Source organism: Gavia stellata, chromosome 13 (assembly GCF_030936135.1).
Source record: "Gavia stellata isolate bGavSte3 chromosome 13, bGavSte3.hap2, whole genome shotgun sequence".
Lineage (NCBI taxonomy): Eukaryota > Metazoa > Chordata > Aves > Gaviiformes > Gaviidae > Gavia > Gavia stellata.
This window is the reverse complement of record NC_082606.1, coordinates 2,077,113-2,088,378: the sequence shown is the minus strand read 5'-3', so window position 1 is coordinate 2,088,378 and position 11,266 is coordinate 2,077,113. Positions and strand designations below refer to the sequence as shown.

Sequence of the window (11,266 nt, the reverse complement as noted above, 5' to 3'; positions counted from 1 at the left end):
GTAGTTGTGGAGAGCGATGAGGTCTCCCCTCAGCCTCCTCTTCTCCAGACTGAACAACCCGTTCCCCCAGCCGCTCAAAAAAAGAGCACTTATTCCTCCTTTCCGCTCTTCGCCTTTTAATCAGCTATTTTTCCAGGAGAGGAATTTTTTTTTTTTGCCTTATTCCAGGACCATTTCTTTTCCTTAAGAGCACACTTGACCATAGGGAACGTGGTCGCACCACGCCGCCTGCTCGGCGGGCGGAACGAGGGCGGTTTTTCAGGAGCACCAAACACACGGCGACGAGTGACCGGGGATGGACGCTGAGAACGGCTGAGGTTTCACTTCGTTACCTCACTAAAAGTCAGAAGGCGGCTGAATTTCCGTCACGTTTCCACCACCAAACGTGCGACGATCACAAACTCACTCAAAAACACCTCCCGCCACCGCCCCGCCCTCCCCTCCGCGCCCCCCAAGCTCCCCCCGGCCCCACGGCAGCCCCCCCCAGCGCTCCCGGGGGCCGGACGGGCACCGGCGGCCCGCCGGGCAGGAGGAGGGCCGGTGGCCCCTCACCGGTGCGGCCCGCGGCTCCGCCATGGCTCCGGCAGCGGGAAGAAGCGCCCCGTTACCACGGTTACCAACGGACACCCACACACACCCCGGAAGTACTTCGAGGAGCGCGGCGCGGTGCCCGACGGGAAGGCGGCGGTGGCGGCGGGAGGACCCGGGAGCTCCCCCGCGCCGCCTCAGCTCCGCTCCCTTCGCGCTGCTCCGCCGCGGCGTTTGCCATGAAAAACACCAAAGTAACGAGCGAAATAATAAAATACAACTTTATTAGGAAGGGTTTATTGGGTTCCCCCGCGGTGTCAGACGGAACAAGGCCGCGAACGAGGAGGATTGCTGCGGCCCGGGGGCCTGAGGAGGCCTCGGCCCCGGGAAGGCGCTGAGGGGCGGCCGCCGGGCCCCGGCCCCCGCCTCAGGCAGGCCGGGCTCCCCTCAGCCCCTTAGAGCTGCAGCAGGCCCTCGGGAGCGGGGCGGAATGACGGGGTTTCTCTCCTTTCTGTTTTCCAGAGGAGGCTGCAGGGCCGCCCGCCGCAGGCGCCGGTGGGAACGGCCTCCTTACAGAGGGGCAGTTCTTGTGGGAGCGGGTGGAAGCTGGAGGAGAGGAGGAGCAGCAGATTGCTCCCACAAAACGGGGTTTTAATCATCATTATCTTAAGGTTAGTCAACAGCCAGCAAGATTCAAGACAACATGGGTCAGGTTTGCTTCGGGTTGGGGCCTGCCCACAGCCTTTGGCTACTCAATTTGTGGAACATCTGGTAAAAACCCAAGGCCACGCAGAGTCCGTGCTTCCACTCGCCCAGCCCGCTGTGTTCTGGAAGAGCACATGGCTGTCAAAAGCATTTTAATACATGAATGGGGAATTTTTGTGAGCCAAGGGGAAGGCCAAATAGCCGCTGCCTGCAGGTAGAGACCGACAACACGCAGCGCGCCCTCCACACAGCTCTGCTCCATCCCACCCCTCGCGAGCCGTGGCAGGAAAAGGCACGGGGAAACTGGCTGCAGTATAGATATTTTCACGTGACTCCCAAGGCCAAATAAGCCCTTGGGAGGGGGGCTGAAGGAGAAAGCAGGTATGGAGGGACAAAAGTGCATCGCTGGAAGCATCTGTATTCATGAGGGAGGGAGCTGAAGTGATGGGGGTGACAGCTGGAAACAGCATGTGGTGTTACAGACCTGCCTGTGATCTGCCTTTTTTAATTCGCCCCTTTGCAGTTTGTTGCCCCTTGAAGCTGGCAGATTGGGAGAAAGCTTTGAGGACACTAGCCTGGCGAAAAATACCACAGAAGGAATTCCTATACAGGAGTAAATTTAATAAAACCACCACCAATTGTTTACTTTAACATAGCTCTCGTTACAGAAATCATAAAAATGGACTCAGTAACTAACTCATTAGTTCTTCCCCCTTTTAATTGAAAAATACCCCGCTGATTTCAACTTCTACTGCACTAGATGGAGTGTTAAATATTTGCCAGGACAGTACGCCCAGTAATTGAGCCCAAAACAAACACAAAGACAATTCCATCATCTTTCCTTTTCAATGTTACGACTCGTTATAATGTAAGTGAAACTTAAACAGCAAGGAACGGTCCATTTGACAGATGAAAGGGGGAGGGAGAGGAGATCCACAGCCAAAATCTTTCCATAAGTCCTTTGAGAAGTGGTGCAAAATACCCCTTTTTCTGCCTCAGAATTAAAATAAAACTCTATAAACACACACCCCCCTCCTCTGGGTTCAGAGCGCGTGTCCCGAGTGCATGGATGGGAACAGCCGAGTTGGATTAGGGCAGGTAGCAATCCAGGGCCAAAAAAAAAGGGGCAAAGCATCCTGAATCACAGTGTACATCGGGCACTAACGCAATGCACACAGGGTTACCGAGCGTCAGGAGCTGCACGCGAGGGGACAGGTCCGTCACCAGCAATGGATACACACACACACACAAAACCGTGGAGGCCGTGGACGTAAAGGAACTGCAGGAAGAGGAGAAACCCAACTTCTCTAGCAAAAGCCTTCCAAAAAAAAAAAAATATATAGTCACTACACCAGCACACGCTTCCCCCACCCCATCCCAGGGAAAACAAAACGAAACAAAAACAAAAAAATCAAACTGAAAGAAAATGCACAGCAAATAGACATAATCTTGAAGATTTTTAAAGAATAAATATTTTTTTGTAATTAAACATTATGCAAACACGTGCCACGCTTGCTCTTTGTCCATGCATATGCGCTATATACAACTTTGAAAAATACTGTGTTGTCCTCTTTTTGTTTTAAAAGTCATATACAAAGTTTTTTTTTTTTTTTTTCCTTGCTGTGTACCCCCCTCCTCCCCTCCCCAAGAATCATCGTTACAATGAGCCAATCGACATTCATCCATGTACTTGGGTGGCAGAGAGGAGGAGGGGGGCGGGAGAGCCATCCCCCCCCTTACCAAAGTACATCAAAATGGCTGGTTTGGACATGAAAAGCAGTGTCAAGAAACTGGTTTAAATTTCATCTGTACTACACACAGGAAAAGAAAGATAGAAAAGAAAAAGGAGTCGGCTTGGAGAATGAAGCTACGTTACAAGTTAAAGTTGGAGGGTTTTTTTTTTTTAGTGCGTCTGTCACACTCTTATTGGCCGCCTAGAATACTGTTGTACAATGGTTTATCTACCTTTTTTGTCTTTATTACAATATAATTTACTTAAATTTTCTGTTAACAAAACAGAATCCCAGTACTACAGACCAGCGGTGTAACAGGCGTAGCGCCTTGTGTGTGTTTTATTTGAATCGCACGAGCACTCTAGATGGCAAAGGTTTCAGAGTTCGTTTTATGCGGGGCCAGTCTCAGTCCTCAATGTACTCCCACAGGTCCTTCTCGTAGCCTTCGTGCACGTGCTGCAACAAAACCCTTCGTCGACTCTCGCAGTATCTGCAGCAAAGGGGGACAAGCACAGAAAAGGCAGGTGAGGAACCACGGCTCATCCCCAGCGTTGAGTAATGCAAACCTACATTAAGCCTCACTTCCGAAAGAGGAGGTCTCCTGAGAAGGGACTTTGTTAACAGCGCTAATTAAGACTTCAGTTACTCCAGTCACTCAACTCCGGGTCCCTGGCTGAAAAAAACAGTATGCAAATTTAGAGTTTCCCATGCAGAAGTATCCCCAAAGCCCCTACAGCTGAGAAACCTCCATTAATAAGTGAAAAAGGAAGCAGCAGCGGCTGCAATTTGCAAAAGCCCGAATACAGGTTAGCAGTGACACCCGAAATGGGACGAAGCTCTCCTCAAACGCGGTCCGGTGCCTACTGAGCCGTAACAGGACAACAAAAAGGCAGAAGCTAGCTAAGCAAAACCTCGGGAGCGCTGGCCCAGTTTTATTCCCCTCCAAAATCCCGGCGGAGATGGAAGCGGCCAAGCTACAAAAAAAGGGCTACCGGTCTGGTTGGAGTGGAAGTTTTACCTCGCGTTGCAACTCCTGGGTCTCAGAGGGGCACTACACCCTGCCGGGTCTTCCCACCTACACTCATCTCAACAGATAAAGCTGCAAGTAAAACTGATCCCGGAGTCAGGTACAGTCCTACCAGGATCAATGATACTGAGGAAAAGCGATATCATAGGAACATATCAAAAGATGCCATGTTCATTTCGGGTGCGTTAGCCAACTAAAAAGATAAAAGCAGAGAAACATTGAAAGTATTCAGGTTCCAAGAGCAAATTATAAATAAGCAGCCCGCATTTCTAGATTAAACCCCTTCCAGCAGCAATGCCAAAGTCTACAGCAACTTTAGGCACACAGGGGACAAGACAAGTCTAAGTAACAGCTCCCAAGGCCCCAGGTGGAGGTGTGTAGCCGGTTCACGGCTCAGCAGCACCCAGCCCAGAGTGGTGTGCTGTAACATGAGGAACTGGAACCCAGGAGCTGACTGCCGAGTTACCGGTTCCAGCTGGGAATTGTGCAGTTCAGTTTCTGGGCACGCGCATCGGCCAGGACGGCATCCAAGGGGCTCTCGCAGGTGGGAACCCGGCCTTCTTGGCCAAACATCCCTCTGCTCGCTCAAGGAGGAATCTCCCAGCAGCGGGAGACCCTAGCAGAAAGGCATCCTTCATCACTAACAACACACAGGCACAAGGAGTACATCACAGCAGCCCAAGAACTCAGAAACACCTCACCTTAACCTGCAGCCCTTATGCTGCTACCACTCGGTGTCTGATCAGACCAACAGATTTATCAGAATAAAACTGTTCTGGCTCTTCTCACTGCTATCAGCTGTTGCAACAGAAGTCATCATACACAAAGTCCCATTGATTTTTCTGAAGCATGTGATAGCAAACATGCACAGTTTCTGTTTTCCCCAACTTCATTTAATTTGCTGCTGGTGGTGGGGGTTTAATCCTGTTTTCTAGAAATGTCTTTGCAAGCTAAGAGAGGGAAACAGCTGAAACCAAATTAGCTAGGAGGTCAGCTCCTGCAGTTTCCCAGAGCTCTTTAAATCCACCTCGATAACATCCTTGGTCCCAATCTTGCATCAGTACACCATAACCAGTACACAAAGAGCACCGTGCGGGACACGATTAAGACATGACTGAACTAGTTAATTAGGGACCTGCGCAGGCTTGACAGATGCATACTCTCTTCCCAGAAACATGAAGGCGGGTTTGGGATACTACGTTTTCAGGCAATTCAGGCTATATTAGGTTTTAATTTCTTCTGGATAGCTCTTGCCATCCCTAGAAGAGCATCCAGTTTCAGAGGACTTAAGTGAACAAGCAGCTTGATCCGAGATACCAACTTAATGATGGTCTTAAAGGGTAAGTCACAAAATGTCTCAAAAGAGAAGGTCTGGTAAGTCGTGTTCAGCCCCAGCCGTGCTGCCAGACTACGGCAGAACGGGCCACAGGCCCACCAAAGCTTAACGGCTGCTTCCTCTCCCCAGAGCCCCTTAGTCACTACGGCTCACCCTACTTCGGCTTTTTTTTTCCCCCCCTCCTAAGCTAGGCATAACAAATTCAGTGACTTTGGCAAAATGCCTCAAAAATGCAAGCCATAATCCTGTGAGTCATCCGCATTTACAGCTTAGTATTTTTCCACTGTGCAGAAGCGATTCCCTTGGGACTGTAAAAAGCATTGGCATTTGTGTCACCTGGACCCCGGTTCTTCCGCTCTGCTCTCCTCCCCAGTTGGGCAGGTTGCTCTCTCCTTCTTTTTTAAGGACAGCTTTTGTACACCCGCTTTTTGCACAAATGGACTCAACAGATAAACAACAGAGCTGATTGCTCTCTTATGGCAACTCATCCTAGGCTAAAGCTGTCAGCTTGGAACAACAAAGTCACTCCTTGTTCTTTGGCCCTCACTTTGCAGGTCCCATCTTGGTCCTGGCCATTCCCACACACTCCTCCTATGCGGGAGCAACAGTGTATGAAAAGCCATTGCTTTTGGTCACAAGATTTTTCCATTACGGGACTGAATCTTCTAGCTACTGCTCAGCAGAGCAGATGCAAGGCAGAGTTGGGAGCCTCTCCTCGCAGGCTGTCACCTCCCCTCAGGGCTGGTCCCAGCTGGGGCACAAAAACATGTCGCCAGCATCTGCATGAGGGCTTCACCCCAATGACTTCAGGGGCTGGTGCGGGACACCACTGCTGCTGTTCTCAGATGCCCAGGGACCAGCTGATGATCACAATGTATGGCAGCAGGCCAACAGCAAACGGCTTCCCAGAGACGTGATGCTGGAGAATACTGTAGCTTGGCAAATACACGTGCCACTACCTGTCACGGGATGGCAACAGAGGTACTCGGGCAGCTTTGAAATAGAGTATTAGTCAAAAACAAACCTGTACTTATCCTGTACTTTCTGCTTTATGTCTTGCAGCGAATCTTGGGATATATCTCGCTCAAGGTACCCAGAAAGCACCTCTGTAGCATTCTCTAAGTCTGCTTGGTTATTCTGCAAAGACAAAAAAAAAAAGGAAGGAGTATTTTAAGGGGAACAGAAAAGAGATTTTTTTCTTCAATCCAACTGAAATCAGCACTGAAATAAAAAGCGGGATTAGATATGCACTGTATAACACTCTAGTAACCTGCTCTAAGCATCAAGATTGAAAAAGCTGCAATTTCTTCATTTGATCAGAAGAAAATCTGCATATCTACCAGCAAGTCTTATGTCTTCCTCAATCTGCAATATCCTGGCAAACCTAAAAAAAAATCCTTTCCTTTCTAGTGGTACAGTGCGGTACAAGACAATTCATCTCCCATTCTGTCCCTTGCCTAGTTATATTTTTTTTTAAACCAGCATTGGCAAAGCCTCTACCGACTCCTGGTACACGCACAGCAGCATCAGAGTACACCTTTCACTACTGCTCAGTAGTTCTGTGCGCCCTTTGCTGAGAATGCAGCACAGAAGCATCCTGCTTAGGTTCTGCACAGAGATCAGCAAAGGACTGTTCTAAATCATAAACAGTCAATAGAGTTTCACTTGTGAAGCAGACTGGACCTCCACGTTTAGACCCTCAAGTGCAATTTTAATGGTAGCGCCCTTGGAAAAAAGCCAACACCAGGGAAAGTCAGAATGCCAGATTTAAGCTTTAATGCGTTCTCCGCCAGTTCAAGACAGAACCTCGCTCCCTTTCTTGTTTCAGAGGGCACCATCTCGTAACTCGACTTCCTCCTCCAGCAGACAATGCTACATGATGCCCTACAGGGCCTCTAACTTTTGTACAACAGATTATTAAGACAGACTCACTTCGGTAAAACTGAGGACAAGAGCTCCTCCAAGCATTAAATCTCTATTTTGCTTAGCTTTGTAATCTGAACGCCTGACAAGCATGTTTTCTCCTACCTCAAAGATAATGGACTGATTATTCTTTTTGAGGTAGAAGGCAAAGACGTAAGTGTACATGAGTGTGGCACGACACTGGCAGAGGACGTCGACCGCTTTCTTCAGGAACTGCACCTCGATCCACGACATGTTGTGCTGCTGCATCTCCTCCATTTTCTGCTTCACCTGAGCATAGAGCTTGTGCTCAAAGCGCAGGCTCTGCATGTGGTTCATATAGCGGTTGCAGTAGAACAGGTACCTCTGCAGGGCTGCTCTGGATCGCTGTGTTAATTCCCATTAGGGAAAAAGAAAACAAATAGTTAAAACAAAGTAATGGCTGCGAAAGAAGTAAACCCTTCACAAAGCTCTTCCTGACCCTGAGAACAAGCTTCCTTTCCAAAGGTGTTTCCTCTCCTCATGTTGGCCAGACTTAGATGGCGCCACTTCGTGTGGCACTGTTAACCCTGACATTGTGTAGAGATGAGAGGCCAGATCCACAGCAGCTCACCGTCATGCAGGGGACTTCCTAGCCCAGCTGTGACATCCTCACTCCCAACCTTGAAAGTAAATCAGCATCACATTGCTAAAGCCTGATCAGTTTTGAATTTCAGCCTCTCACTTCAAGTTACAGGACTTAAACACTTCCAGTGTCATGACAAACAGCGAGAAGCAGATTTTTTTTTTGCTAATAAGGGATTCTAATTAAAAAAATTACTGTGCTTGTGTTAAGAGGGCAGTCTTAGGTTGCCTAGGCCACACTGATTATAGAGCAGGGGAAAGACACCACGTGCTAAATAGTACAAGAGAACCAAGATGACTCAATACACAGCCATTAATTCATTTTCTTCTCACTGACTCACATTTTTGTAAAAAATGACAACATGGGCACAGTTAAACTTGCATGTTGTGGATGTACAAAAGTAGCACGTATCAGCCAAAGTCATCCCTATCTCCAGGAGGAGCGGCTGCAGGAAATACTTTGGTTCTTGGCTGTAACGGTACTTTGACAGAGATGCAGCAAACGGATTTCTGCAAGATGCAGCACACAGCATGCAATCCCTCCCCATTAAAAAGGGGTTTGGCTCTATCCATATTCACAAATGGATTCACAAGTTCTTCTACGTCAAGATTCCAAGTATAGTTACTGGAATGACAGCAGTCTATTTTATTTACATTCAAATGGTCAGCTGTGTTTAAACACCTCAGGATTCACATTAAGAACTTTGTAGTAAAGAGTGTTTTATGAAGCATGTGAGGATCGTTGTCTCAGACCAACAGCATTATGATGACTTCACGCGAAGAGCAGCTATGAAAACAGGCAAGGCAGCATGACAGATAACAACTGAGTTAACATGTTCTTTAAACTGGGTTAAAGTGCCTTTGAACATTTTGTTTTCTGGCATGAAGCAAGAGTCCAAAGCTGCGGGGGAACTTAACTGTCTTTTGGATTTGTACCCAAATCCAGGAAATTCTTCAGAGCCGATTTATAGGTTTACAGAAAGCATGCCAAAGGGTTGGTGATCTCCCTTATCACCAAAGGTTATGGACTCACCTCCTGTGCATCCCTTGCTGCCTTTGCATCATCCTCATTGTAGCGATTACAGTTGTACCTGTAACAGGAACACCGATTCCACAGATTTCAGTCCAAATCGATGCTGTTTGCATCACAGCTTCCTTGCCTTCCAGTAAGGCACGCTCCTGAACTCACCAGGCAGATCCATGGGGCTCCCAGGGGCCCAGACACACCCAGCAGAACTCCGCTTTGCAGTTCTGGTTCCGACAGACCATGTGGTTGCAGCCCCCGTCCTTCTCGATGGTGACGTGGCATTTCGGGCATTCCTGTTCACAGGACAGAGAGCACCGTTAGCAGGGAAAGCAGAGAACCCACAACAGTCTTGTGACGTTAGAAGGGTTCCCATGGCAGTAAGAGATAGCACATCAAGTGAAATGCATGATTGACTTCTTCCCTTTGATCATCGAGATCCTCTTCCGAGTCAGGCCTTAAAATATCTCAAAATCGTAGCAGCTAGGTAGCAAAAAACCCTAAGGAATAACACATTTTATCCATGCTGCTATCATAGTGGTACGCTGGCTGGGCAATTTCATGACCTTCTCCAAAAATCACAGCAGTAGTCATGGTCTGTGGCAGCCTAGGGGAAGGCATCTGGCTTTCTTCACCATTGTTTGGTTCACTCCAGCACTCAAACTGAAAAAAGCCTAACGGTGAGCTGGTATCATGCTGTTATCAATCTGAGACACCTGCAGTTGTAAAATGCCATCCAAAAAGTATCTGAAAACGTGCAGCAACAATCTAGCGTGCTTCAAAGACACTTCTGTCAGCTAAAAAGACACTTCTCCTCCTGGGGCATTTCCACATTTCCTGTCAGGTCCCTTTTTTCCCCTTCATTGACACCTCACTGAAGACTTTTCTGCAAAAGCCCACATGGGGCTTCCCTTTCAGGTGTGAGGCCTTTGACAAATATGAGGATATCAAAGAGCAGCACTGCACAGGGAAATCTTTGGAGAATAGGGTTGGGTTTTTTTATAACACCAATATCATTCTCATACATCAGCAGCATATGGCCACTTCCTAAAATGATATTCAATTCACGTAGAGCATAAAAGATGATTTCTGTATTATCCCAATGAGTGCACAAAGCCAAGGTTGCAAGAATATACTAAGCTGCCTCTACGAGCGAAGGAAGCCAGTCTAACTCTCTTCTGCCACTTGTTCCTGTCTTTGCGGCACTTCTCTTGTGCTGGGACACAAAGCAGCTGCACAAGAGCTGGGCGAAAAACAAACAAAAATAAAACCCAAAATTATTTTAGCCTGGATGAGTTCCTCAACCCAGCTCGCACAGCCAGACCAGGATTTATGAAGTTTTTGCAAAAGCCAGTTTTATCTACAAGGCAATAAATAATAAATAATATCAAAACAAGTAATCCGCACTTGTGTAAAACCAGTTGCGGCTTTTGGGTCAGAAGCATGTGAAGTCACGTCCCCACTTAGGAGCACTTATTTACTGTTTGCTAAGCAGAGGAGAAATCAAGAGCACCATTTTCTATTCTGGCATGCAGATAAACTCTCAACAAAGGAAGAAACCAAGAAGTTCAATCAGTCTATAATTGCTACTTCTTGTACATCCACTTCAAGTGTCCCAACTATTACCACATTTTCATACAAGTTTGCCTATTTCTGCTGTAAAAGACAGGATAATTTGCACACCGAGAAGTACGCAGAAGATAACTCAGGAGGTGTAAGAGACCAGCGCGATCTCCAGATGTCAGAGGTAGTGGCCGTTCACGCCGCAGGGAGGGAGGTGTGCCGTCAGGCAAAGCAGGTTACAAGGAAAAAGAGACAAGGTGGAAGACATGAGGGACCGCAACTTGGTTTTGGCCAACATAAAGTGCATTCAGCTAGTTTTGTTTCCTGATGATTGCAAGTTTGCAGACCTGAGCACTAATGAAAGATAAGGCTCATTACAGCAGCTTGCCCTAACTTTGAGGTTATCCTTGCTTCGAGCTGGGGGGCCGAACAAGACTACGTTCCCTTCCAACCTACATCATTTCATTATTTCGGTCTCCCCAGCGATGGCAGAGCACTCTACTTGAGTACTGCCATCACTTCTTCCTCTTCGAAGTCCTGCTTTGGTCCTACTGCCTGATCCTGAAGAGGAAGGGTTAAGGAGTGGGCAGAAACAAGTCACATTCCACACAACCAGCACAGCTTTCCTGAGCCATTCCTTTGAAAGGAGATGATGTTACAGCACTCCTTTGGAGAGTGCTGCTCTCCTATTTAGCCAAGAAGGGCAGCGCTCCCATCTCATCAACAGGTCACAACCAGGAGCTTGGCCTAAGTAAGAGGACAAAGCTCAGTTTGCAACCAGAAGACCAGGTTTGCTGCGTAAATAGTAAGATCCCTCAGATTTG

General features: G+C 47.9%; 1 protein-coding gene across 1 annotated transcript in view; it reads right to left on the bottom strand.

The window, feature by feature from the left end:
* Nucleotides 1–1,874: 1,874 nt before the first annotated feature.
* The window catches only part of ARIH1 (ariadne RBR E3 ubiquitin protein ligase 1), a 61,908-nt gene continuing 52,516 nt past the window's right edge, over nt 1,875–11,266 (bottom strand). Inside the window, exons 10-14 of the mRNA XM_059823764.1 lie at nt 9,045–9,175; nt 8,889–8,946; nt 7,358–7,618; nt 6,354–6,466; nt 1,875–3,456 (exon numbers count right to left, since the gene is read on the bottom strand). Of these exons, the coding sequence (XP_059679747.1) occupies nt 3,372–3,456; nt 6,354–6,466; nt 7,358–7,618; nt 8,889–8,946; nt 9,045–9,175 (648 nt within the window). The 3' untranslated portion in view covers nt 1,875–3,371. The remainder of the gene's footprint in view (nt 3,457–6,353; nt 6,467–7,357; nt 7,619–8,888; nt 8,947–9,044; nt 9,176–11,266) is intronic.